The following is a 26,198-nucleotide window of genomic DNA, read 5'->3' as shown; positions in this document are numbered from 1 at the left end:
CCTTGCTCGCCCCCCACCCTGTGGAGTCCCAGGGGCGGGATCCCGATGAGGTCAGAGGGCGGACTCCTGCGGCCTCGCAGCGGACTCTGGTCCATCCTAGAGGGGTGGGGTGGGATCTGGCGGGTGGCGCCGGCTTCCTGGGGTCAGGGTGGGCTGAGGATCATCTCTGCCCCTGTCCTGGAGCTCCCCCCGCCTCTCCGGTCCCGGGCTTGCTCTGTCACCTCTCTGCTCACTCGGTCTCCACGGCCCCTTCCTCCCCGCGTGTCTCGCCGGCTGCCTGTCTCCACCTTCCCTTTGGCTCCCCAGCCGGCACCTCTGCCGCCCCTCCCCCTTCCCTCCAGCTTCACATTTGTCTTTCCGTCAGCCGCAGTTAAAGGGAAGAGGGAGTATCGGGGACTTTGATGGGATCCAATTAAATGCCTGCGATAAACCCAGGATGAATTGCCAGCCTGGCCCTTGGAGAGGCTGGGCTCGGGGGCGCCGCTGAGGTCCTCACCTGCGGAAAGTAGAGCACAGCGGGGCGGGGGGGTGCAGGGAGGGACTGGAGGGAGGCTGCCCTGGCCCATCAGGAGCTGAAGATACAGAGGTTCACAGAGCACCCCGATCTGTTCCCCAGGAGCCCAGCAGGGAGCCCTGGTTCCTAGGGGGGCTGCCTGCAGGTAATTGTGGGACTGAGCGCTCCCGGTGGTTAGAGGGGGTCCCCAAGGAGCCCACCTTGGGAAGCAGGGAAGTCGCCCTGGAGAGGGCCTTGCGTGGCTGCGGGTTGGGGTGCCGTGGGACCCGAAGAGACGGGGCCAGGCGCAGGGGGCTGATGTGGGAGTTGGGCTCTCAGCAGGAAATGCCAGTCTCGCCGGGAGCCTGGGTGCTGGGCCCCCTCGAGCCTCCCAGCCCTAGCCCCAGCGTCGCTGACCCCCTGCCGCAGCCGGGAGCTGACCTGCCCGCGTGCTTGCTGCCCGCAGTACTCCTACGAGGGCAACGACATCAGCGACCTGCCTGTGAACCTGTCTGTCGTGTGGAACGGCAACTTCGTCATCGACAACCCTCAGAACATCCAGGGTGAGCAGGGGCCGGCCCTGCCGCGGTGGGGGTGGGGTGGTGGGCTGGGCCGGGCTGACCGTACCCCGCTCCCCGCTCCCCGCAGCCCACCTGTACAAGTGCCCGGCCCTGCGTGAGAGCTGTGGCCTCTGCCTCAAGGCCGACCCGCGCTTCGAGTGCGGCTGGTGCGTGGCCGAGCGCCGCTGCTCCCTGCGCCACCACTGCCCGGCTGACTCACCCGCCGCCTGGATGCACGCCCGCCACGGCAGCAGCCGCTGCACGGACCCCAAGATCCTCAAGGTAGGCCCTGCCCGCGGTGGGACCCCCACTGGACTCGAGCCCCACCTGGTCCCTACCCCGCTCAGCCCACCCGCTCTGCCTCGCCTCAGCTGTCCCCAGAGACGGGCCCAAGGCAGGGAGGGACGCGGCTCACCATCACCGGGGAGAACCTGGGCCTGCGGTTTGAGGACGTGCGTCTGGGCGTGCGCGTGGGCAAGGTGCTGTGCAGCCCCGTGGAGAGCGAGTACATCAGCGCCGAGCAGTGAGTACACGGCCGGGGAGGGAGGGACAGAGGAGCCAGCTGGGCTTGCCTGGTTTCGGGGGTGACCTCCTGCGCAGTCACTGAGGTCGCCCCCTGCCTGCAGGATCGTCTGCGAGATCGGGGATGCCAGCACGGTGCGGTCCCACGATGCCCTGGTGGAGGTGTGTGTGCGGGACTGCTCTCCCCACTACCGGGCCCTGTCGCCCAAGCGCTTCACCTTTGTGGTAAGTCTGTTGGCGGCTGCTCAGGCCCCGCCTGGGTGCAGGGCTGGCCTGGGGTCCCCACATCCAGGTATGGTGGGCTCTTCCGCGGTCTGCACTGTGCCTATTCCAGGGCTACCCCCCCCTGCCCTCTCCTCCCCACCGCACCGGGCCCTGGAGCACGTGGTCAGCTCCTGGTCTGGTGACACAGATGGCAGTGCAGGCGGGCAGAGCAGGCCTGACCGCTGTGGCCCCAGAGAGCCGACAAGCCCCTCTTCCTGCAGACTCCAACCTTCTACCGCGTGAGCCCCTCCCGCGGGCCTCTGTCGGGGGGCACCTGGATTGGCATCGAGGGCAGCCATCTGAATGCGGGCAGTGACGTGGCCGTGTCTGTCGGCGGCCGGCCCTGCTCCTTCTCCTGGTACGGAACGCGGGTGGGAGTGGGGGGCTGGGGCACCGCCTGCCCTCTGCTGCTGGTGGTTGGGGGCCAGGGCTGTACCTCCTGGTTCAGATGGCTGTGCGCCCCCTCCCGTTGCCTGGGAAACGGGGGTATGGAGTGCTGGCTGGGGTGATCGCTATGGAAACCCAGAGGCGGGAGAAGGTTACCATGGAGACAGCGGCTACCTCCACAGTGGGAAGAGGGAAGGAGGGAGGGGGCCGTGGGTGGGCGGGGCCTGGCTTCCCAGAGGCGGGTGCTACCTGGCTGCCACTGCCCTGGGCCTTCCCTGGGAGCCGGGGATTCCCTTGGGAACAAAATAAGCCGTGTTTAAGAAAAAATTTTAAGAGAGAAAACAAAAATCTTAACAAAAGCCCTGAGGCTTGAAGTGGATAATTTTAGATTAGGGATGATGATGGCGCGGCCCTGCGGTAATCACCCGTCATCAGGCTCATCACTGGCGTTTGCAGCCAGGGGGCCTGGTGGCTGTGGGGCTTCCCCGCTGTGGGGAAGAAGCCGAGGGGACCCTGAGTGAGCCTCACTGCCCAGGGGGTGACCGGTGACGGGTCACCATCGCCCCAGGAGGCTCGCTTGTCCCCTGGTGGTCCAGGGACTGGGGGAGGAAGGCCCGTTTCTCAGACGAGGCACAGGGAGGGAAGGTGTCTGTCCCAGCCAGGTGTGGGAGTTGGCCCTGAACTCTGAGGCCTCTGGAGCCGCAGGCACAGGGCAGGTGGTTCCAGAACAGGTGCGAGAGGTCGGAGCCATGACCTTGGTCTCTGGTCCTGCTCAGTGATGGTGGAGGCTGTGCGCCCACTTCCCAGCAGGATGGGTGGGTTTGCTGCCCGAAGTTGCAGAGGGGGCATAGGCCCTGTGGGTGTGGAGCTGGGCCCCCGTGGCTGGGGTGGGTGCAGAGGACAGGGCCCGCCCCGCTGGGCATGGAGGCCCTTGAGTTAAGCAGGCCTGCAGGTCAGAGGCCCAGTGGACGCTGCAGGGCCTGCCCCTGTGCCAAGCAGGAACCGGGAGAGCCAGTGGCTAGACTGGGCCCCAGGGAGGGACTGGAATGCATGTTGCCTGGAGGGTAAAGGGACGGCTGCAGGAATGGCCACCCGGAGGCAGGCCTGGTGTCTGCCCGTGGTCGTGACCACACTGGAGCCTGGTGCTCAGCTCTCCCTGCGGGTGAGCTCCGCCCAGCGCTCCGATTGCCACCTCACCATCCACCTCGGGCCCCCCAGGAGGAACTCCCGGGAGATCCGCTGCCTGACGCCCCCTGGGCAGAACCCCGGCAGCGCCCCCATCGTCATCAACATCAACCGCGCGCAGCTCAGCAACCCCGAGGTGAAGTACAACTACACCGAGGACCCCACCATCCTGAGGATCGACCCCGAGTGGAGCATCAACAGGTGGGGGCGGCGCCCAGGCCCCCCACTGAGCTGGAGCTTCCTCCGTGTGCTGTGGGTGGTCCCGCCAGGAAGCACCCTGCGCTGGGAGCGCTGTACCTGTTGGCCACTGCCAAGGGGAGGGGTCCTGGGCCTGCCCCCCCCCAAGCATTGTCTGACAGTTCCCCACCACTGCATTTTCTAGTGGTGGGACCCTCCTAACGGTCACAGGCACCAATCTGGCCACGGTGCGCGAACCTCGAATCCGAGCCAAGTACGGCGGCGTTGAGAGGGAGAATGTGAGTCCCTTCCCTCTGTTAGCTCCGCCTAGTTCCTACTATCCCTGCTGCCCACCCCCCACACACACACCAGCTTGGGCCATCCTTGGCTGTGTTGGGAGACCCTGGGGAAGGGATGTGAGCTTGCCTGGTGGGTGGGAGGGGCCCTGGCTTTGGACCCTCCGGGGTAGGTGCTCCAAGGAGCCTTGGTGCGTGGGGCATTTGGCCCACTGGATGTGGTGGCCCAGCCTCCCGGTGCCCCGCGTCCCCAGAGCTGCATGGTGTACAACGACACCACCATGGTGTGCCGGGCGCCGTCCGTGGACAACCCGACGCGCAGCCCGCCCGAGCTGGGAGAGCGGCCGGACGAGCTGGGCTTCGTCATGGACAACGTGCGCGCCCTGCTAGTGCTCAACTCCTCGTCTTTCGTCTACTACCCCGACCCCGTGCTGGAGCCGCTCAGCCCCACCGGCCTGCTGGAGCTCAAGCCCAGCTCCCCCCTCATCCTCAAGGTGGGTCTTGGCTGCCGGCACAGGGTGGGGGGTGGAGTTCAGGGAACCCCCCCCGAACCCCCCAGCTCACCCCTCCCCCGTGCAGGGCCGGAACCTCCTGCCTCCCGCGCCTGGCAATTCCCGGCTCAACTACACGGTGCTCATCGGCTCCACGCCCTGCATCCTCACCGTGTCGGAGACGCAGCTACTGTGCGAGTCGCCTAACCTCACCGGGCAGCACAAGGTCACGGTGCGTGCCCCGGCTGGCCTGTCCACCTGGGAGGAGGAACCTAGGAGAGCCATGCCCCGGCCCCAGCCCTGGTCTCCTGGCCCCAGGCAGCAGGGCCATCCCTGCTCTGTGAGCCAGCTCGAGACTTGTCCCCAGCCCAGTGAGAGACCCTTGCCCAACTGTGCAGGCCCCGCCCCCAGCACCACCCTGAGGCTGCTTCTACCTAATCGAGTCCCCCACCTGCCCCCTGTCCTAAGCCCTTGCCGTGCCCTGGTGCTGATCCCCACCCCACCCCACCCCCAGATCATCAGTGGAGCGCCACCCTCAGGCAGTGTGTGGGGTCCCATGGCCACCAGGCAGGAGGGGTGGGAGCGCCCCTCGAGCGGCTCTCCTCCTGGCCGACAGGTGCGAGCGGGCGGCTTCGAGTTCTCACCAGGCACGCTGCAGGTGTATTCGGACAGCCTGCTGACGCTGCCCGCCATCGTGGGCATCGGCGGCGGCGGGGGCCTGCTGCTGCTTGTCATCGTGGCCGTGCTCATCGCGTACAAGCGCAAGTCTCGCGACGCCGACCGCACCCTCAAGCGGCTGCAGCTGCAGATGGACAACCTGGAGTCCCGCGTGGCCCTGGAGTGCAAGGAAGGTGCGCGGGGGCGGGGGGAGGGGTGGCTCGGGGCCTGCTGGCACAGCTGCCGTCTCTGAGCCAGTGCCTTCCCACCTGCTGGTGCTGGCTCCATTTACAGTGTTGCTGCGGCCTTGCCTGGGCTTGGCCCTGGACAGGTGCCTGGCCCGGGTGCCTGGCAGGGGCTTCCGAGCTGCTGGAGCAGATGTTGCTTCTGTGGGCTGCTGCCGGAGAAACTGCCACACTAGGAATGGGCCCCTTGTCCTCGTGTGCCTCTGTCCCCTCGTCTGCAGAATGGGCACAGTAACAGCACCCGCTTGGCTGGGCGGGGCTGCCACGGGTGCTGCCGTCTGTGTGGGGTGTGCAGCCCTTACTCCCGGAGTCTGTCATCAGCCCCCTGGGCTCACACACATCTCAGCCTGGGCTGGCCTTTGTGTGCAAGGGGCTCAGGTTATGGCATCCCCCAGATGGGACATGCGGCTGTTGGGACCCCTGTGGCTATGAGTGGCGGTAGCAGCCTGGGGCTCCTCTGTGGGGCAGGGCCAGGGTGCAGCTGGTGCCTACCTGCGTAGCTGATTCAGGCCCTCAGCCCTGCATCCAGGAATCAGTCTGGCTTGGGGCTCCTCCCTCTCCAGTGTCCACTGCCCTCTATGTCTCAGGCATGCTCCCGCCTTTGGGAACAACACAACCGTAGTGGATGAGTCAGCTGGCCAAAGGGTCTCAAGGGCCAGCCATGGAGCCTGTCCCTGATGGCCACACGGGGCCTCGGGCTCTGCCTCGCTTGGCCTGCACCCCCTGAAGCCCTGAGACCAGGTGGGGTGGATTCTGGGCAGGCAGCGGCTGCGGATGGGCTGGCTGGGACCGGGAGGAAGGTGGGTGAGCATCAGCTGTGAGCATCAACGGGAAGGGCAAGACCGTGTCCCAGCCAGAACAGAGACCTCCCCTGGTGTGCCGCGGGGTCCGGGGCCGCCGTCCCTGCCCACATGCCTCAGAGCAGCCCTGCTCAGGGTAGCCGGCCCTGACCCTACAGATGTTTGCAGATCCCCAGCACCTGGACTGAGCCCTGGGGCTGTGAGTGACTGCATGGGGGTGGAGAGAGTTCAATGCTGGAAGCAAGGAGGTGGGCACCAAGGCCGGGGCCGGAAGGAGCCCTCGTGATCTGGGACAGAGGCCCTGGACTGTGTGGGGGCCATCTGGCGGGGGTGGGGCCGGCTGCTGGGCTTTACCTTCAGCCCCTGGCCCTGGGTAGCTGACTTGGAACCAGCCGTTTTCTCAGGTTGAGCGGTCAGCGGTGCCACTGGGGACTCCCCAGGCCACCAGCTAGCCTGGTGCAGCCCCACCTTCCTGGGGCTCCAGGCCTCCCGTGAGCCTGTCAGAGACTCCGTGTGGTCCTCCATGTGGGGGTGTGGCGGGAGCAGCCTTGTGAGTAGCTGGCGTTGGTGGCGAGTTTTCAAGTGCCAGGCGTGGTGCAGAGCCTGGGGCATTCCTGTGGCAGGGCCGGGCATCGAAGCCGCTCAGGCTCGGGATGGGGTGGTTACTAAATCCGCAGGGGCTCTGCTGTCATACATAGAAAGTCCCGCATCCCAGGGGCCCCCAGACCCTGGTAAACCTAATGCCTGGGGGCTGCTGGGGCTCACCCGGAGGGCAGGCTTGGTGGACAGGAGGCGGGTGGCCTGGGCCTCCCTGGGGATGGCCTGTGGAGCATGGTGGTGGTGACGGCTCTACGGCTGGCCAGGTGCAGGTGAGCCTGACAGCGGGCCCAGGACGTGAAGGCCCCACCTCTTAACTAAACCCACCAGCCGCAGCCCCCAGCTCCCAGCCCCAGCCTGCCTGGCGCTCCTCTGGCTCACGATCAGATAGCGCATCCCTCAGGCAGCTGCAGCGGACACCTCACAGCTCTGGAATGTTCTGTGAGGCTGCTGCACTGCCGAGGCTGCTGCACTGCCCTGCCTGCCTTTGTTCCTGACGGAGGCAGAGCCGGCCCGGAGGGGGGTCGGGCTGTGCTGAGGGCCCCTGTGTGCCTGAGGTATGCGTGGGGAGTTGTTGGAGGGTGGGGCGTGGGGGTTGGGGCACAGCATGCAGCCAGTTGGCCCTAGGCCTCTGCTGCCCCCCACCTCCCATACTTGGGTACCCCGTCCCTTCCTGGGTGGTGGAAGGAGGCTCCACCCCCCATTGTCAGCATCTGTGACCCTGGGGCCCTGCCCAGCCCAGCCCTGGTGCCTCAGCCATCTCTGCTCTCACCCGGGTTAATCCTGTGGCAGCCCGGGAGGGAGAGGAGTTTGGTCCCTGGTAGGGCTAGGGAGCCAGGCACCGGGAGACACAGTGGTCGCAAAGCCCTGGAGTGACAGGGCAGGACAGGCAGTGGGAGGGTGGGGCCGACAGGAGGTGCCCCCGCTGATGACGTGTCCTGCCACACACAGCCTTCGCAGAGCTGCAGACCGACATCCACGAGCTGACCAACGACCTGGACGGAGCCGGCATCCCGTTCCTGGACTACCGCACGTACGCCATGCGTGTGCTGTTCCCTGGGATTGAGGACCACCCTGTACTCAAGGAGATGGAGGTAGGAGCACCAGCCTCGCGGCCGGCAAGCAGAGGCCGCCGCCACACGCTGCCTGCAAGGCCCCCTGGGTGTGGGGCAGGCCGGATGACCTCAGCAGCCGGGAGTCCTCAGGGCAGCCCAGTCCTGCTGGGCTCAGGACCCAGGCAGATCCAAGACTGGGCCAGGCAGCGAGCCCCGTGTCCAGGCTGGGCCAGGGCACTGGCCAGGGTGGCTCTGGAAGGCGGGAAGGAGAGGGCCCAGGAGCACAGGGGGAGGCCGGGCCTCCTCACAGCACACTGCCCTTATGCCTGCGTGCTCGGCCCTTCCCTGGGTGCTGCCTCCAAGGGGCCTGCTGGCCGCTTGCTCACCTGCAATGCTGGGTGGTTCCTGGCAGCTCTGCTCATGGCCTTCCACCCCAGGCTGCTGCCCTGTTGAAGCTCCCCATAGGACCCCTCCCACTGTCATCTGTCCGACTGTCTCTCACCTGAGACTGTGTGTGTTCTGCCCAGTGCCTGTCGTCTGCCTGGACCAGGAGCCAGGTGTCCCTGGTGACCTCTGGGCACAGCCTGGTAGGAAACCTGCTGTGACAAGCCTTGGAGCCCTGGAGCCGGCCATGCCTGCACTGCAGCCCTTCTCCCACCTCCGTGTTGTGTGACCCCAGTCAGGCCTCCTCCTGTCTCTGGACTAGGGTGTCCTTGTCCATGAGGCGGGGACAGTGCTGGGTTTGCATTGCTTATCTGAAGGCAGAGTGAGACCAGGACGTGCGCCCCACTCCCCGCACGTGACACCAGGGCACTGGGCTTTCTCCGAGCTCATTCGTGCCAGGCGAGGGGAGATCCGGTCCGAGGGCCTGGCTGTGCAGGGGTGGCAGGAGCTGCCTCCCCCACCCAGAGTCTGCACTCCCAGCAGCACCAGCGGTGCCCATGTCCTGTCCCTGCCTGCTGTGGGCTTCCCGGGCCGCGGAGCAGGGGACCTGTGCCAAAGGCTGTGCTGATGGCATCGAGCCATGGTGGCAGCTTCCAGGTCATACCCTTTCTGCCCAGAAGGCTGGTCGAGGCTGGGGAGTCAGGGCGACGTGCCGACCCCGGGTGTGCCCATAGGTGCAGGCCAACGTGGAGAAGTCGCTGACACTGTTTGGGCAGCTGCTGACGAAGAAGCACTTCCTGCTCACCTTTATCCGCACACTGGAGGCCCAGCGCAGCTTCTCCATGCGCGACCGCGGCAACGTGGCCTCGCTCATCATGACGGCCCTGCAGGGCGAGATGGAGTACGCCACGGGCGTGCTCAAGCAGCTGCTGTCCGACCTCATCGAGAAGAACCTGGAGAGCAAGAACCACCCCAAGCTGCTGCTGCGGCGGTGAGCCCCGGGGCGGGGGTGGGGGGCGATCACCGGACCCCTGAGCCTCAGCCTCCTCATCTCCAGGCACCGACAGCAAGGCCCCAGGCGTGCCGGCACCGTGTGGGGCTGCCAGTGCCAGGCCCGAGTTGGCTCCAGGGCCTGGGCTCTCCAGATCTCACAGCCGCCTGGTGCCCTGTGCAGTGGGTGCCTCCGGGAGGCCTGGAAGGGGGAGGGGGCTGCAGGGCCCCTGCTGTTGCACAGTGGCCGTGACGCCAGCTGGCCTTGTCCTGCTGTTCTCCACTCCCTAGAACTGAGTCGGTGGCCGAGAAGATGCTGACCAACTGGTTCACCTTCCTTTTGTACAAGTTCCTCAAGGTAGGCTGGAGGCAGGCATCCAAGCAGAGCGACGGCGGGAGGGGCGGGCCGAGGGGCTGGGCTGCGGCACGGAGAAAAGGCAGTAGAAGCCGGCTCGGGGAGCGGGGACCCGGCCTCCGGTGCCTGGGCACACACAGCCCTTGGCCCTTGCCTGCCTCCCTTCCTCTCAGGTGCCGGCCCTTGCCTAGCCCACAAGGTAGCTGTGGGTGTCCGAGCTGGGCAGCCAGCGGCTGAGCTGGCTCTGGACGCAGGCCCAGGTCTCTACACTGTGCCAGTGTCCGGAGCTGGGTCACCAGGCTGAGGAGTACGGACGGTGGAGACGGGAGCTGGCCGAGGCCCCCGAGCCTGTGTTGGGGCTGTCGTTCGTGGAGTCAGTTGCCTGCACTGCAGGTGCGGAGCCGTCATATGGATCGGGTGCCACCTGGCTGGCGGTGTGGTGCACGTTGTCACAGGCTGGGAGCAGCAGGATCCCCGTGTTGAGCCGTGTGTGTGCATTAAGCATGTGCCCTGTGTGCTGTCCACGTGCCGGTGACCAGCTCTGTGGCCTAGCAGTCGAGGGTGGGGGCTGGTGCCGACTGACTGCCCAGATTCAAAGCCTCGTTTTCTTCATGGAATCCTGGGATGGCCTGTGCCCCTGCCGGCTCAGCTGTCACTCAGCAGGATGCTGCTCTGCCCAGTTCAGCTCAGAGGTGTTCGTGCCCAGAGCAGTCTGCACCGCGGCTCAGGACACACAGGAGGCAGGATGGGGGGTGGGTGTTGGGGGTTGAGACAGGGCAGGGGCAAGGGTCTGAGGTCCCTGCGGTGAAGGTAGACAGCCTGCAGGGAGGGAGCAGCGAGGCAGTGAGAGAGAAAGGACCCAGGAAGGCGAGGGGGTGGGCCTTGTGGCCATTGCAGGAGGTGACATGTTCCTGTGCGCACAGCAGTACCCAGCCTAATCATATCGTCATTGCATGCCGAAGTGGTGACAGCTAACACAGAGTTGGGCATTTCCTGCAAAAGTGCCGTCCTGTTACATCTGTCGTTGGTTTTCATGCTCACGGGGTTGAGCTCCATCCACCCAGAGCTGCGGCTCAGAGCAGGTGCACCTGCAGGCAGCTCTCATGCCCAGACAGGCAGGCTCAGCACAAGCCCCGCGTGAGAACCTGGGTCGGCTGTGGATTCTGTTTCCTGTCGGGCTGGCCACAGGGCTGGGGCACCGTGCATTTTTGCAGGAGCACTGCACAGTGCAGGGCCTGCGGGGCTACGTCCTGGAGGAGAGGCCGCGTCTCGGGGTGGTGGACGGCCAGGGAGGCTAGGAAGGGAGGTGGCAGCAGGCGAGGGGAGGGCTGCACGCAGGAGCATCATGGGCCGTGCTGACCCCGAGCCCACCCTCATCTGCAGTGTGGTCCCAGCAAAGGGGTGCAGTCGGGTCAGGGAGCTCTCAAAGCTCCTCGGTCACCCCCCTCCAGGGCGATTCCTGCTGGTGCAGAGAGGGAGACAGACGCTGGATACAGGCCATGGCCCACGGCCTGAGTTAACCTCAGCCTGGCCTGGGGGCTGACTGTGTCTGTGCCGCTGGCCACTGGCTGCTTTGGGTTTTGTTGTATGTTATGTTAAGATAAACTTTATTGTTCATCCAAGAGGCAGAGAGACAGAGACATAGATAGTGGCAGAGAGTTCCTGTCCGTTGGTTCACTCTCCAGATGCCCTCAACCGTTGGGCCCGGGCGGCCCGAAGCCAAGAGCTGGGAACCCAACTCCTAGAACCACGAGGGCCTCCCAGGGCTGCCTTAGCGTAAAGCTGGGGACCCGAGACAGAGTCATCACGCGGGGTCCCCTGGGCCACACCCCGACCTTGAGCAGCCCCAGGCTTGCAGTGAAACATGGTGCCAAGACGGCCCCACACGCAGCGCAGCCCCAGCACGGTCCCTCCTCTTGGGGTATTTCACATGTACGGCACAGCAGCCATGTTTCAAACGTGAGTTTTGTGCTTTTCCTGGGCCTTTGACGTGGGTCCTGACCCTCTCTGACCACGGTGGGCAGCGCCCATGGCTGTAGCTCCCAGGGAGCCCTACGGCCACGCCAACGCAGTGCACTGCATTGCCCATGTCTTTTGTTTGGACGCGAGCTGCTGCACAGCTGGTTACCAGCGAGGCCCTGGGCGTTCTCAGCATTCGGGGTGGGCTGGGCAGGACAGCGGTGCGGTAGGAAGAGGGCATTGAAGTGCGCTGTGGACTTAGAGGGCGTTCCATCTCCCAGGGGTTCACCCGGACTGAACGCTCCCATCCTCAGTCGAGGGGTGTCCACACTGCCTGCCCGGCCCGGGCACCGCCACCACCACCCAGAGGAACACTTGTCGCAATCCCTGCCCTCCGCGGCTGTGTCACTGCCCACGGTGACGTCCCCGGGAGACGCCGGGTTCACCTTTGGCATCGCACGCCCTGTCGGCTTTGGTCGGCGTGCACTGTCGTGTGTGCCCTGTTGCAGCGTCCTGCAGAGTGGCGTTCCTTGCCCTGCCTGTCCACCCCTTCCTGTCCTGACCCCCGGGAACCCCGACCTCCCTGTCATCCCCCTGGGTTTGCCTTTTCCGAATGTCATCGCGTCGGAATCGTACTGTGCGCAGCCTCGCCTGGTTGTTGTATTTCACCTGGTCACGTGCATTTGAGGTTCCCGCGTGTCTTTCTGTGGCTTGGCAGCTCGTTCCTTTTGGGCACGCCACAGATTCCTCTAACTGTTCTGACTGTGGTAAAATACACGCGGTATGAAACCTGCCCTCGGACCATCCTGCAGGGTGCAGGCTCTGTGGCGTCAGAGACAGAGGCCCCTCGGCATCCGTGAGGGGCAGTGCACAGACGCTCCGGTCCCTTCTGTGAGGGGGTGCGGGGTTCGCACAGAGCAGGCCTGCCCTGCCCCCGCTTCCACTCACTCTGGACGGCCAGGGATCCCTCACCCGGGGGAGCCCTGTGCAAACAGCTGCCCTCCTGTGTGCAGCAGCGATGACGCGCGAGAGTCTGCGCTCAGCCCCCACCCGGTGTTTTCCTTCTGCTTCCACGGATGTGGAATCCACGGATGTGAAAGGCTGACTGCACGCTGATAATATGGCCCAGCCGTCACCCCCGCCCGTGCCCAGCAGTGCCTCCTCCCAAGCTGGGACCCCTCTCCACTTCTCTCGCCCCCCCCCCCCCCCGGCCCCAGCAGCCCCGGTTCTGCTCTGTCTCTGCGGTCCCTGGTATCAGTACAGTCCGAGTATCTGTCCTTTTGCGGTTGGATGCTTTCACTAAGGTACCATGGAAGCGACCACGTGTCCATCAGTGGAGGAGTGGCTACGCAAGATGTGGTATGCATGGCACCCCCTTCCCCAGGGCTCACCGCCCAGGGTCCCCCGTGATCTGAAAACGCCCCTGAGAAGCTGCAGAAGTGAGTGACCGCTCGGTTTTAAGTTGCGTGCTGGCACCTCGTGCCGGCCCCCTCCGTCCTGCCTGGACAGGAATCCCCCCGCTGTCCGGTGTGTCCGCGCCGTCCCTTAGCGGTTCTGTGGGGCGGCAGCGCTTGAGGGCAGGGACCATTCATTCCGCTTCACCGCGGCCCGACCTCAGGAGGTGTGCTGCTGGCCGTAGCAGGCAGGAAGCGCTTCCTGGCGGGGCGGCGAGCCGGTGAGCCAGTGAGCGTTCTCAGGAGGCAAGGGGAGGGGTGTGCCGCGGGCACCGCAGCCACGGGCGAGAGCAGCCCTGCGTCCATGGCCCGGTAGCGAAGGGAGGTCCTCGTTCCAGGGCCGTACCTCAGACCGCAGATGTGACTGGTGCGTGATGAGTGCTTATTACTAAGATGGGGACGGCGTGGTGTCTGTGGGTGGAAGGTGCAGAAGAAGGTGCGTCCTGGGGCAGGAAGCCCAGCACTGAGCCTACACAGTCTCCAGCAGGGCACCCCGGAAACAGCCGTTCACTGCAAGTGATGGTGGGTCATGGGTTAGACATAGGTTTGGACTGTCTGGGAACAGAACACGGCGCGTGTAGGATTCGGTCCCATCTGAGGTTCCGGGCATCCACCTAGCGTCTTAGAGAAAAGAGGGACTGTCCGCACAGCGGAGTACCACGCAGCCCTAAAGAGGAGGGAAACCCTGGCACGTGCAACATGCAGATGGACTTGGAGGGAACATGGTTTTTAAACAACCCAGATTCTTTTCATCCCTTGCTGTCTTTAGAAACAAAAACTTTAAAAAAAGATATATTTATGTACTTGGAAGTCGAAGTTACAGAGAGACAGAGGGATCTTCCCACCTGCTGGTTTGCCCCCTGGATGGTCAGAATGGTCAGGGCTGAGCCAGGCCGAAACCAGAAGCTGGGAGCTTCATCCTCATGTCCCACATGGGTGGCTGGGGCCCACGCACTTGGGCCACCTTGAGCTGCTTTTCCCAGGCTGTTAGCAGGGAGCTGGATCAGAAGTAGAGCATCCAGGACACACACTGGTGCCCATACGGGATGCCAGCATTGCAGGCAACAGCTTAACCCACTGCGCCACAGTGCCAGTCCCTAGAAACAAGTAGAAAGCCGTCTGGGCTCGTGAGCGCATGGATGTGAGTAGGAAGGGGTGTGCGCCGGCCCTCTGATGTTCTGAGGGCGATGTCGTCCGTGTTTTGCTGCCTGTCTTCCCAGGCTGGCTTTTGAACTGAAGCAAATAGCTATAATAGAGGGTGCTTTTCACACGAAGAAAAAATCCTACGGGTGGACCCTTCTCCTCGTTGGGAAGTTTTCTCCTTTTGAGTGGTGGCACTCGTGTCGCCTGCACGCACTGCACTTCTCTTCCCTCTCCCCCCACCGTGGGCAGTGTGCCCGGCCCACCTTTGCAGGTAGGGACACAGGTGTTAGCCCTGTTCCGCGTTACCGACTGCGTGATGTTCCGCAGTGTGGCTCCTGTGCCCTTCATTGCACGGTCACTGCCAAAGCGCGTAGGAACATTTGGATCCTCGGCCCCCGCGGCTGGTAGCGCCTTTGTCTTGGTTTGCTGAGCTAAGGTTTAAGTGGATTTCCAGCAGCGCGAGTGTAGGCGATCGGGCACGCTCGGTTTTAATCGTCAGCAATGCTGCCACGTTGTCCTGTAAAAAGCCGCGCCAGTTTCTTGTCTGAGGCTCCTCCCCTGGGGGAACACCGGACTTAGCAGTCTGGTCGCCGCCAGTTTGCTAAGTGCACACAGAGAGCTGGTCCCTTAGTTGGCATTCCTCTCGCGAGCTGAGCGCCGTTTCTGTGTTTGATCGGCCACTTTTAACTTTTCTTTGAAGCCAAGTTTGCAAATGTCTGTTTGTAGCCTTTGGTCATTTTTGTAGAATTACTTCTTTTTGGAGGCGACAGGAATTTTTAAAAGCACGCTCACCGTTTGTAGCTGCCGTGTTGCACTGAGGTGCAACTCTTGTCGGTGTGTGGTGTGAGGTCGGGGTGCAGCTTGACTCCCCCCCCCCCCGCCCCAGGTGGAGAAGCACCTGGCTCGTGCCCTTACCAGGCTGCCCGGGTCGGCTCTCGCTGTGAAAGTGCCGCTTCTCGCCGAGCGGTTTCTCTGCATTCGTGGCTGGGGGCTGAGTCTGGGGCCTTCGATTCTGGACTTTGCTCTCTCCCGGCTTCTTACCGCTCTGATTCCTCCTTTTTGCCATCTGGGCAGACCCTGAGGGAAGTGGTCAGGGCCGGCGAGGGCAGGCTGCTGCCTGGGTCGGAGAGAGAGGCTGGCCCTGCCTGAGCCTTCTCTGAGGACACCTGGTTTTTTTTTTGACAGGCAGAGTGGACAGTGAGAGAGAGAGAGACAGAGAGAAAGGTCTTCCTTTTGCCGTTGGTTCACCCTCCAATGGCCGCCGTGGCTGGCGCGCTGCGGCTGGCGCACCGCGCTGATCCAAAGCCAGGAGCCAGGTGCTTCTCCTGGTCTCCCATGGGGTGCAGGGCCCAAGCACTTGGGCCATCCTCCACTGCACTCCCAGGCCATAGCAGAGAGCTGGCCTGGAAGAGGGGCAACCGGGACAGAATCCGGCGCCCCGACCGGGACTAGAACCCAGGGTGCCGGCGCCGCAAGGCAGAGGATTAGCCTAGTGAGCCGCAGCGCCGGCCCTGAGGACACCTGGTTTTTAAAGAGCAGGTGCTTTGGGGCCCACTGGGTGTGGATTTGAATCCTGGATTCTCCAGCTGTTTGCTTTGTGACCTCAGGTTGATAAATTCTTGCTCTGACCTCCAGAGGCTGTAGCTGTGCTCCGTTCGCCCTCTGCAAGGCCCTGGTCCTGGGGAACCCTGGGCGGCCCCTCCCATCAGATGGCATTTCCAGGGAGAGGCAGCTGTCAGCGGCCCCCGTCCAGCCCTGCTCCCCTTCCCGGCCTACTTAATGAAGCCAAGTGTGCAGATGAAACATAATTTCAAAGACAGGCGTGTTGTCGCAAGGTCTCAGGATGATCCATGCTTGCGGCCGCTCCTTAGCAGCTGTCTCTTTAATTACCGCAGATGCTAACGAGGTGCCCGGAGCATCTGGTTACTGGGTAGAGCCACTGTTTGTTTGCCAAGGGCCCGGTTGGGGGCTGCCCGAGCCTGCTGCCCGCCAGGGGCACACTCAGACCTTCTGAACCCCATCAGATGGCTGCGACTGCAGCGGACCCTGAACCCAGGCCCTGGTGTCCAGTCAGCGGTTTCACTTTGCCATGGCAACGTGAACCTTTACCCTAGACGCAGTTTCATTGGTTCAGTTCCTGCCCCAGGTGCCGGCAGCCCCTCCCAGGCTGTGTACTGGGTGCCAGGGATAGGATGTGAGTGAGGCAGACGTGCCCGGGCCCTCGGGCAGCCCCCACCCCCAGCGGGAGCGAGGTCACTTCCGCAGGTGACGCAGGGAGGGGCTGCAGTGTTGGGGGTGGGGGTGGGGAGCCCTCGTGTGAAGGGGGTGCTGGGTAGAGTGCAGAGCACCTGTGAAGGCTGGGGAGAGAGTTGTGGCTGCGGGGGCAGGAGGCAGCCCTCGAGGCCGCCGTGGGGGGGGCCAGGAGCGGGCATTTACCCTGCCAGACTGCAGCCCTGCTGGCCCGGGGTGCAGAGCCTCTGCGGGGCGAGTTCTTGAGAACAGCGTCAGCTCTCAGTCGCTTAGAGCCCGCGTTGTTGTCTCCATCCTGGCCCCGGCCACCACAGTCAGGTTCAGTGTGTGGGTCCTGGGGGAGGACGCCAGGCTGGAATCGGTCAGCCTTGGTCTGTCTCGGCCTAAATCCCGCTGGGCCGCACCACCATGCTCTCCCTCCCTGCTCAGGTATCACCAGGGTGCCAGGGGCGTGGCTTCTGTATCTCCTAGCACATCCTCCCTGGATTTCGGGCCCAGGGACAGAGCAGCCTCCTAGAAAGAGCTTGGCAGCCATGCTGGCCCGGGAGCAGCGTGGCTGACCGCAAGGACTGAGGGGCGGGGCGGGTGCGCAGAGCCCCAGGGTCCTGGGCACAGCCTCATTCCCCGCCTGGCCGCAGGAGTGTGCGGGGGAGCCGTTGTTCATGCTGTACTGCGCCATCAAGCAGCAGATGGAGAAGGGGCCCATCGACGCCATCACGGGCGAGGCGCGCTACTCCCTGAGTGAGGACAAGCTCATCCGGCAGCAGATCGACTACAAGACGCTGGTGAGCACAGCCGCCGTCGCGCCCCCGCCGCCCCGCCCCGCCCGCACCCTCCTCACGCAGCCCCCCACTCCCCGCAGACGCTGAACTGTGTGATCCCCGAGAACGAGAACGCGCCCGAGGTGCCCGTGAAGGGGCTGAACTGTGACACGGTGACACAGGTCAAGGAGAAGCTGCTAGACGCCGTGTACAAGGGCGTCCCCTACTCCCAGCGGCCCAAGGCCGGGGACATGGACCTGGGTGAGGGGCTGGGGCAGGCTGGGCCCTGGGCAGAGGAGCAGGATTTGGGGGGGGGGGGTCAACATGGCCCCTGCTGACTGGAAACCCAAGGGGCAGAAGTGGGGGTAGGGCAGGGCGGAGACGAGTGGGGTGAGAGGCCAAAGCTGGGCCTGTGGCGCCAGGGGCTGTGCCTTGTGGGATGGGCAGGTGAGGGGCAGGGCTCTGGGGTCTGCAGCAGGTGTGGCGGGCCCCTAAGCCCAGGAAGGCAGGGGGAAGCCCCCTGGGGCTAAGTCCCCACAGCAGGTACAGGGGCTGCAGTGGAAAACAGGCCCCTCCTCCCCTGTGCCAGTGGGAGGAGCTGCCTGGACAGAGGGCGGGGCCTGGCCCCTCCTTACTCGGCTCTCAAGGCCCTTCACACGTGCCCTGAGCGCCCTGCCCCGGACATGGGTAAATAGGAGGCGGGAATCGGGGGGGAGGGCGGCCCCACGGCCCCCCTCAGCGCCCTGCTCCCCGCAGAGTGGCGCCAGGGCCGCATGGCGCGCATCATCCTGCAGGACGAAGATGTCACCACCAAGATCGACAACGACTGGAAGAGGCTGAACACGCTGGCTCACTACCAGGTGCGCCCCAGCCCTGCGCTCTGGCCGCGGTGCGAGTCTCGCCTCCCCTGGGGACTCCGCGGCAGTGCGTGCTGGGGTCCGGAACCTAGAGGACAGCCAGGACGGTGGCAGGCTGTGGCCATCGGGAGGAAAGGGGGCAGAGGCCGTGGGACCAGCTGGTTCCCACGCTGGCCCCTGGCACTGTCCCCGCAGCCCTGGAGCTGCCCCACACGGAGCACCGAGGCCCAGAGTGGGGAGGCACTCCCAGCGCAGACGCCGTGGTGTGGCCCAGGCCCTTGATGGGGTGGGCGGGGCAGTCAGCATTGTGGTGGCATCAGGGGGCGTCACGGAGTCTGTGGCCCTCTGCATACAGGTGACGGACGGGTCGTCGGTGGCGCTGGTGCCCAAGCAGACGTCAGCCTACAACATCTCCAACTCGTCCACCTTCACCAAGTCCCTCAGCAGATATGGTGAGGGTCGGACCAGCACGCCCATCACCAATGCTGCAGGCCGTGCCTGTCCCAACAGCGTGCGCCCCAGCTCACTCTCGCCCCGCCCCACCGGTGGCCCGGGCTGTCCCCAGCAACCCAGGGAGGCTTGGGCAGGGGCTCTGCATGCCCAGAGGTGGGGGTGGGGGCACGGGGGCCCTGCCCACTGACGGCCTGGTGCCTGCAGAGAGCATGCTACGCACGGCCAGCAGCCCCGACAGCCTGCGCTCGCGCACGCCCATGATCACACCAGACCTGGAGAGCGGCACCAAGCTGTGGCACCTGGTGAAGAACCACGACCACCTGGACCAGCGCGAGGGCGACCGGGGCAGCAAGATGGTCTCAGAGATCTACCTGACACGGCTGCTGGCCACCAAGGTGGGGCCCTTGCCTGGGGGGTGCGGGGGTGACGGCCAAGTTCAGAAGCAGCAGGTGGCCCACGCGGGCAGCCTGGCAGGGCCGTGCAGCTCCGTGTCCCCGGCCACCCACAGGGCACGCTGCAGAAGTTCGTGGACGACCTGTTTGAGACCATCTTCAGCACGGCGCACCGGGGCTCGGCCCTGCCGCTGGCCATCAAGTACATGTTTGACTTCCTGGACGAGCAGGCCGACAAGCACCAGATCCACGACGCCGACGTGCGGCACACGTGGAAGAGCAACTGGTAACCACACGCTGGGGTGCTCCGGGGCGTCCTGCCGAGGGCAGGTGCAGCCGGGGGCGCCAGGAGCCCGAGCCAGGCGGGCCGGGTCTGGAGCTGAGTTCCTGCAGGCTGTGGTGGGGCCGTCACCATTTGTCCATCCCACCGCCTCCCTGGCCCTGGGTTTGCACACATCCTCCTCCCTCCACCTTCAGGGAGCCCCCGGGGCCGTGGGAGCTGCGTGCATGTCGGGGCCGGGGGGGGGCGGGTCCTGATCCTCCACGCTGTGTGGAGACATGCCCGTGTGGGCCGCCATATGCGAGAAGTGGCTGATGGCAGCGACGAAGGCCCAGTGCAGGCTCCGGGTACTCCCTGGAGTGAGGGCTTGCAGCTGAGGCCTGGGCCAGAGACAGCACAGAGCTGTCATTGGCCAAGGCCGCTGTGCACAGCCACACGGGTTGCAGCTGTGGCTCTGCCAGGCCTGGCCCAGCGGGGAGGGGGCTATGCAGAAGGGGAGCCGGCTGACCGTGTGCCCGGTCCACTTGCCTGCAGCCTGCCCCTGCGCTTCTGGGTGAACGTGATCAAGAACCCGCAGTTCGTGTTCGACATCCACAAGAACAGCATCACGGACGCCTGCCTGTCGGTGGTGGCCCAGACCTTCATGGACTCCTGCTCCACGTCGGAGCACAAGCTGGGCAAGGACTCGCCCTCCAACAAGCTGCTCTACGCCAAGGACATCCCCAACTACAAGAGCTGGGTGGAGAGGTGGGTGGCCAGAGGCGAGGAGAGGGGACGGGTGGCCAGGGGGCCTGGGCTCCCGCACACACACCCACCCTGGCCGCCCGCCGACAGGTACTACGCCGACATCGCCAAGATGCCCGCCATCAGCGACCAGGACATGAGCGCCTACCTGGCCGAGCAGTCCCGGCTGCACCTGAGCCAGTTCAACAGCATGAGCGCCTTGCACGAGATCTACTCCTACATCACCAAGTACAAGGACGAGGTGGGCATGGCCAGTCGCCGTGTGCAGCGACAGAGGGGTCCCTGGCCTCCGCCGGAGCCCCCGCCCTGCCTGCTCCCTGGTCAGCCCCGAGCCAGCCCGACAGAGGGGTCCCTGGCCTCCGCTGGAGCCCCCGCCCTGCCTGCTCCCTGGTCAGCCCCGAGCCAGCCCTTGCTGCCCCACCCCCACCCCCAGCAGGCATCTCACGGCCGCCTGGGTCCCTGCCCTTGCTCCTGTGCACCTGACGGCTGCCCAGGTCCTGGGGCAGGGAGGGGAGCCTGCCGGGCTGAGCAGCTGGCTGGGCCCACGGTGACCAGGGCAGTCTTGCTTATTAGGGTGGGGTGAGGGGACAGTGTTTTTTGCACAGTGGAGATCAGGGTGGGGTTGTGACTGTCCCCTGAGGGACATTGACCTGGGTGGATGTCCCTGGGACTGGGCACACAGAGCTGGGACTACGTGCATGTGCAGTGGGGAGGGCTCAGTCCTGCCCGACTGTGACAGGCTGCCACAGGCTGCGTGATCCTGGGGGCAGGATGGGTGTGGCCAGTGCCAAGGCGCCGAGGGCTGCAGCAGGGCCGTCCTGGGGAGGAGGGTGCAGGCTGCGGGCAGCTTCCCTCAGAGTGGGGTGTGGGAGGTCACAACGAGAAAGCTGGGCTGACTGTGGGCCCTGGGTGTGCAGGGGGAAGCGGGGGCTGACTGTGGGCTCTGGGTGTGCAGTGGGGGAGCTAGGGCTGACTGTGGGCTCTGGGTGTGCAGGGGGAAGTGGGGGCTGACTGTGGGCACTGGGTGTGCAGGGGGGAAGCCGCAGGCTGACTGTGTGCCCTGGGTGTGTGTGGGGGGGAGCTAGGGCTGACTGTGGGCTCTGGGTGTGCGGGGGGAAGTAGGGGCTGACTGTGGGCTCTGGGTGTGCAGGGGGAAGTGGGGGCTGACTGTGGGCTCTGGGTGTGCGGGGGGAAGTAGGGGCTGACTGTGGGCTCTGGGTGTGCAGGGGGAAGTGGGGGCTGTGGGCTCTGGGTGTGCAGGGGGGAAGCCGCAGGCTGACTGTGGGCTCTGGGTGTGCAGGGGGAAGTGGGGGCTGACTGTGGGCTCTGGGTGTGCAGGGGGGGAGCTAGGGCTGACTGTGGGCTCTGGGTGTGCAGGGGGGAAGCCGCAGGCTGACTGTGTGCCCTGGGTGTGTGTGTGGGGGAGCTAGGGCTGACTGTGGGCTCTGGGTGTGTGGGGGGAAGTGGGGGCTGACTGTGGGCTCTGGGTGTGCGGGGGAAGTGGGGGCTGACTGTGGGCACTGGGTGTGCAGGGGGGAAGCCGCAGGCTGACTGCCCTGGGTGTGTGTGGGGGGGAGCTAGGGCTGACTGTGGGCTCTGGGTGTGCGGGGGGAAGTAGGGGCTGACTGTGGGCTCTGGGTGTGCAGGGGGAAGTGGGGGCTGACTGTGGGCACTGGGTGTGCAGGGGGGAAGCCGCAGGCTGTGTGCCCTGGGTGTGTGTGGGGGGGAGCTAGGGCTGACTGTGGGCTCTGGGTGTGCGGGGGGAAGTAGGGGCTGACTGTGGGCTCTGGGTGTGCAGGGGGAAGTGGGGGCTGACTGTGGGCTCTGGGTGTGCTGGGGGAAGTAGGGGCTGACTGTGGGCTCTGGGTGTGCAGGGGGAAGTGGGGGCTGACTGTGGGCTCTGGGTGTGTGTGGGGGGGAGCTAGGGCTGACTGTGGGCTCTGGGTGTGCAGGGGGGAAGCCGCAGGCTGACTGTGTGCCCTGGGTATGTGTGGGGGGGAGCTAGGGCTGACTGTGGGCTTTGGGTGTGTGGGGGGAAGTGGGGGCTGACTGTGGGCTCTGGGTGTGCGGGGGAAGTGGGGGCTGACTGTGGGCTCTGGGTGTGCAGGGGGAAGTGGGGGCTGACTGTGGGCTCTGGGTGTGCGGGGGAAAGCAGGGGCTGACTGTGGGCTCTGGGTGTGCGGGGGCTGACTGTGGGCTCTGGGTGTGCAGGGGGGAAGCCGCAGGCTGACTGTGGGCTCTGGGTGTGCAGGGGGAAGTGGGGGCTGACTGTGGGCTCTGGGTGTGCGGGGGAAAGCAGGGGCTGACTGTGGGCTCTGGGTGTGCAGGGGGAAGCGGGGGCTGACTGTGGGCTCTGGGTGTACAGGGGGGAAGCCGCAGGCTGACTGTGGGCTCTGGGTGTGCAGGGGGAAGTGGGGGCTGACTGTGGGCTCTGGGTGTGCGGGGGAAAGCAGGGGCTGACTGTGGGCTCTGGGTGTGCAGGGGGAAACGGGGGCTGACTGTGGGCTCTGGGTGTACAGGGGGGAAGCCGCAGGCTGACTGTGGGCTCTGGGTGTGCAGGGGGAAGCGGGGGCTGACTGTGGGCTCTGGGTGTACAGAGGGGAAGCCGCAGGCTGACTGTGGGCTCTGGGTGTGCGGGGGGAAGTTGGGGCTGACTGTGGGCTTTGGGTGTGCGGGGGGAAGCCGCAGGCTGACTGTGTGCCCTGGGTGTGCGGGGGGGAAGTGGGGGCTGTGGGCCCTGGGTGTGTAGGGGGGATGCGGGGGCTGACTGTGGGCTCTGGGTGTGCGGGGGGAAGCGGGGGCTGACTGTGGGCTCTGGGTGTGCGGGGGGAAGCCGCAGGCTGACTGTGGGCTCTGGGTGTGCGGGGGGGAAGCCGCAGGCTGACTATGGGCTCTGGGTGTGCGTGCAAAGGACGCACTTGCCCCTGATGGAGGTGGGGAAGCCGCCACGGCCACGGGCCTGGGGTCAGGAGCCCAGTCTACACTCTTGTGGAGGCCTGGGTGCCAGTGACGCATGCCTGTGGGCAGCTGAGGTGAGGAGGCAGCGGCAGGTGGGGCCGGAGCACAGAGCAGAGGTCAAGGAGGAGCAGGGGTCCCTGGGCAGGTGGCCTGAAACAGGAAGAACGGGCAGTGGGGTGGCGGGTGGCTGTGGGTCAGAGGGGTGGGGTAAAAGCCCACAGCCCAGGGCTTGGTGGGAGTGGGCAGGGGAGTGAGGTCATCTGGGGGGACTATACAGGGGCACAGAGATGCTGGGGAGGGCGAGGGGTGGAGAAGGGGGCCTGCAGTGGGCAGAGGGGAGACGGGCAGGGCGGGGCAGGGGGCCGACTGTGGACGGAGGGGCCAAGGAACCTAAGCCCTCGGGCCTGGGGCGAGTGGGGGTAATGACCCAGGATGATCCTGCCCCGAGTTCCTGGGGCTTCGGCCTCAAAACTCAAGTTGCTGAGCTGGAAACAGGAGTGAGCCCTGGGCCTCTGCGCCATAGTCCCCGCTAAGGTGCGGCCAGGCCATAGCAGCGCATGGGGTGGGGTTCCCCAGTAGGGCCCCATGAGCCGTGCGGATGCCGTGACCCGTCCGCACAAGTGGGCAGCAGGCCTGACTCATGGCGCCCCCTCCCCGGCCCTGCAGATCCTGGCTGCCCTGGAGAAGGATGAGCAGGCCCGGCGGCAGCGGCTGCGGAGCAAGCTGGAGCAGGTGGTGGACACGATGGCCCTGAGCAGCTGAGCCCCGGCCGGTGACCGCCCAGTGGGAGGCGGAGCCAGAGGGCAGCCCCCGCCCCAGCTGTGCAGAGTGCCTGGGCGGCGCTCGGGGCCGGGCGTGAGGTCCAGCGTCCTCTGGGCCTTCCCTTCCCTTCCCACCCGGCGGGGGTCCAGGTTTCTGTTGGCGTGGATGCAGTGGTGCCTGCTGCACCGGCTCTGTGCCCAGACTGGCCCAGGACCTTTGCTGCGGCCCGGTGGCCTTCATGGGAGAATGGGGCAGCCTCCGAGGAGCAGAGGGGTGAGGCTGGGCCCCTCCAGAGCCCTCGCTGGCCTGGTCAGTGTCGTTGAGGCCAGGACGAGGAGCCGGGGCACAGTGCCCAGCTACCCGAGCTGCAGCATCCGTGGAGCCCGAGGGGCTGGCTGGCAGCCGGCGGGAGAGGCAGGAGGACCAGGTCCATCCGAGATGAAGCAAAGGCTGGGCCGAGCGCCGCTCATCTTCCCCGTCCAGCATCCCCATGCTCGCCGCACCGCCATCCTCAGATTCACCGCGTGCTCTGCGCGGCCAAGGCCACCGGAGAGAGGCCCCACCCCCTCCTATGGAGGGGCGGCGGACGGCACTGCCCACAGCTCCCGAGGGACTCCCGACGGACCAGGCAGCTCCCTCTCTGTCCTCAGGGCTGTGCCTGTTGGAGCCCAGTGGGCTGGGGCTCCAGGTCACAGAGCACGCGTCCGTTATTTATTCTCCTTCCACGCACGGCTCTCGGCAGCTGCCCGCAAGGGTGGGCCGAGCTCTGCCCACCACGGAGCTGTCGCAGGCAGCCCCGGCCACCACCACCCCCTCCCTGTCTCCCCTGACCCCAGCATCCCCCCAGTGGCTTCCAGTTTGGCATCTCAGCAGCGTCCTGGCTCCTCCAGAGCAGAGAGAGACGGCTGGGGACTGGTGTTCTTTGCAAAGGGGAACAAGCGATTGGGCTGCAGGCTGGGTGGCTGGGGCTGTGACCAGGCCCCCACAGCCACCGCACCAGCCTGGACCTCTGGGGCCGCGAGCGACGGGCGGCTGTCCCCTTGCCCTCACCGAGCGAGAGAGAACACGTTTTTAATAGAAACACACCTGTACATATATATATATATGTGTGTGTGTATATAAGTGTGGCTCTGGCCTCGGTCTCCAGCCCCAGTGGGGTGCTGTATAGGTGACTGAAGGAGAAGGAATTTTAAATAAGATTCAGCATACAGAGAAGCAGGCGGCGGGAACGTGCTACCAGAGGGCCCGGGGGGGGATGTGCCCGCAGCTTGCCCACGGCAGAGCAGCCCCGGCCTTGGGGTCGGCTCCTGCCGCACCCCCCCCAGCACTGCCAGGGTGCCCGGGGCCCGTGGATTATGCATGATCGTGCTAGCGTTTAGTCTGAGTTGATCTTTTTAAAACTGCAAGTGTTGAATAGTAGAGGTTGTTAGACCCCCTTTTTTATGTTTTTTAATTAATCAGTCACTTGTAAAAGCGAACAAGCGGCCTGGCCCCTTTTCAAGTTCACTTTTTCGATGGTACTAAAGGATTCTCATGGACGTTAAGGGACAGCTAACTGCGGCCAGCCCCAGCCTCAGTGCCCTGGGCCCTGCCCCCTGCCGGTCCTGGCGTCCCTTTCTCCCCAGGCAGCCTGAGCCAGAGTGGACGCCGCGCAGGTGGACACCGCGGAGGTCAGACGAGGAGCCCCTCCACTGCGCTGGGGGGCGGGGTGGGGGGATGGGTGTGAAATCGGTGAACTTCTGACTCAGGGAGCTCTCGGCCCCACGGGCGCTACAGCAGGGCCGGGGCAGAGCCAGCACCTGGCAGTGTAGTTTGTGATCATTTGGTCGCTCCCAGTGTTGGCCGGGGTTCCCACCCCTGAGCCGGCCCCACCCCCGCCTCTCTCCTGCTGCTGCCTGCCCGTGCCTGGGTGGGAGCCTGTCGCCCCTGAAGTCTTCCCTGGCCTCTGGCTTCACATTGAAGCCCCCAGTTCTTCCAGTCCTGCCTGGCCCGGCAGAGGCTCCACATCCCCCTCCGCCGCCTTTGCCAGAACCCACCTCCAACTGCTGCCCGTCTGCAGGCCTCCTCCCCACCCCAACACAGAGCTGGGCCCGCCAGGCTGCCCTGTCCACTCACACGGTCCAGTAGGTCGTGGGGATGGGCAGCGGCAGGAGGGCATGCCCGCCTGGAGTGACAGCCGCAGAGCCCACGGTGTCCAGCCGCAAGCACTTTAGCAGTATCTGTTTACATAAGCGTTGGTCAAGCCGATTCTAAGCGCACTGCACCCAGGACAGCAGGACTGAGCGTCCCCGCTGGGCCCCAGGTCATGGAGTTAGGCTCCGACTTGTACTTAACACTAGTTCCCACGGTCCTCCCGACTCTGCAGTGCCCTAAGAGCTGGGCCTGGGCCCCTCTGTCACTCCCCAGTGTCCTGCGGTGGGACTGTGACTCCAAGCCCTGGCGCTGGTCTGGAGGCAGGGCCCCCAGGGGAGCAGGGATGGGAGCCCACTCCCTGCACTTGGGTGGTGAAGGCACTCCCAGGCCCTGCCCCTGCAGTCCCAGAGTCCCCACAGTGACACTCCCGCTGGCCCAGACACTGCTGCCGCCACCCTGCTCTGGCCACCTGCTTCCCACAGCGTCGCTCTCCCTGCCCCACACTTGAGCTCAAGGGTGCTCAGGCTAATTCCCTCCTGGGCCTGGGAGCCTGGCTTCTTGATATACCTCGAGCTGGCCCTGAACTCCCAGCCC

At 65.4% G+C, this 26,198-nt stretch overlaps 1 protein-coding gene across 1 annotated transcript in view; it reads left to right on the top strand.

Annotated features, from left to right (window-relative positions):
- Nucleotides 1-23,471, top strand: part of PLXNA1 (plexin A1) — a 43,316-nt gene extending 19,845 nt beyond the window's left edge. The window contains exons 10-31 of the mRNA XM_062200578.1: nt 960-1,056; nt 1,142-1,335; nt 1,425-1,576; nt 1,680-1,800; nt 2,061-2,197; nt 3,445-3,612; nt 3,794-3,887; nt 4,139-4,378; nt 4,464-4,607; nt 4,992-5,226; nt 7,626-7,768; nt 8,848-9,104; nt 9,395-9,461; nt 16,903-17,049; nt 17,127-17,286; nt 17,782-17,885; nt 18,238-18,334; nt 18,540-18,730; nt 18,844-19,013; nt 19,542-19,754; nt 19,842-19,992; nt 23,376-23,471. Coding sequence (XP_062056562.1) covers nt 960-1,056; nt 1,142-1,335; nt 1,425-1,576; nt 1,680-1,800; nt 2,061-2,197; nt 3,445-3,612; nt 3,794-3,887; nt 4,139-4,378; nt 4,464-4,607; nt 4,992-5,226; nt 7,626-7,768; nt 8,848-9,104; nt 9,395-9,461; nt 16,903-17,049; nt 17,127-17,286; nt 17,782-17,885; nt 18,238-18,334; nt 18,540-18,730; nt 18,844-19,013; nt 19,542-19,754; nt 19,842-19,992; nt 23,376-23,471 — 3,378 coding nt within the window. The remainder of the gene's footprint in view (nt 1-959; nt 1,057-1,141; nt 1,336-1,424; nt 1,577-1,679; nt 1,801-2,060; nt 2,198-3,444; nt 3,613-3,793; nt 3,888-4,138; nt 4,379-4,463; nt 4,608-4,991; nt 5,227-7,625; nt 7,769-8,847; nt 9,105-9,394; nt 9,462-16,902; nt 17,050-17,126; nt 17,287-17,781; nt 17,886-18,237; nt 18,335-18,539; nt 18,731-18,843; nt 19,014-19,541; nt 19,755-19,841; nt 19,993-23,375) is intronic.
- Nucleotides 23,472-26,198: the final 2,727 nt, after the last annotated feature.

The sequence above is a fragment of the Lepus europaeus genome, chromosome 9 (genome assembly GCF_033115175.1).
Source record: "Lepus europaeus isolate LE1 chromosome 9, mLepTim1.pri, whole genome shotgun sequence".
Taxonomy (NCBI): Eukaryota; Metazoa; Chordata; class Mammalia; order Lagomorpha; family Leporidae; genus Lepus; species Lepus europaeus.
This window is presented reverse-complemented; position numbering and strand designations above follow the sequence as displayed.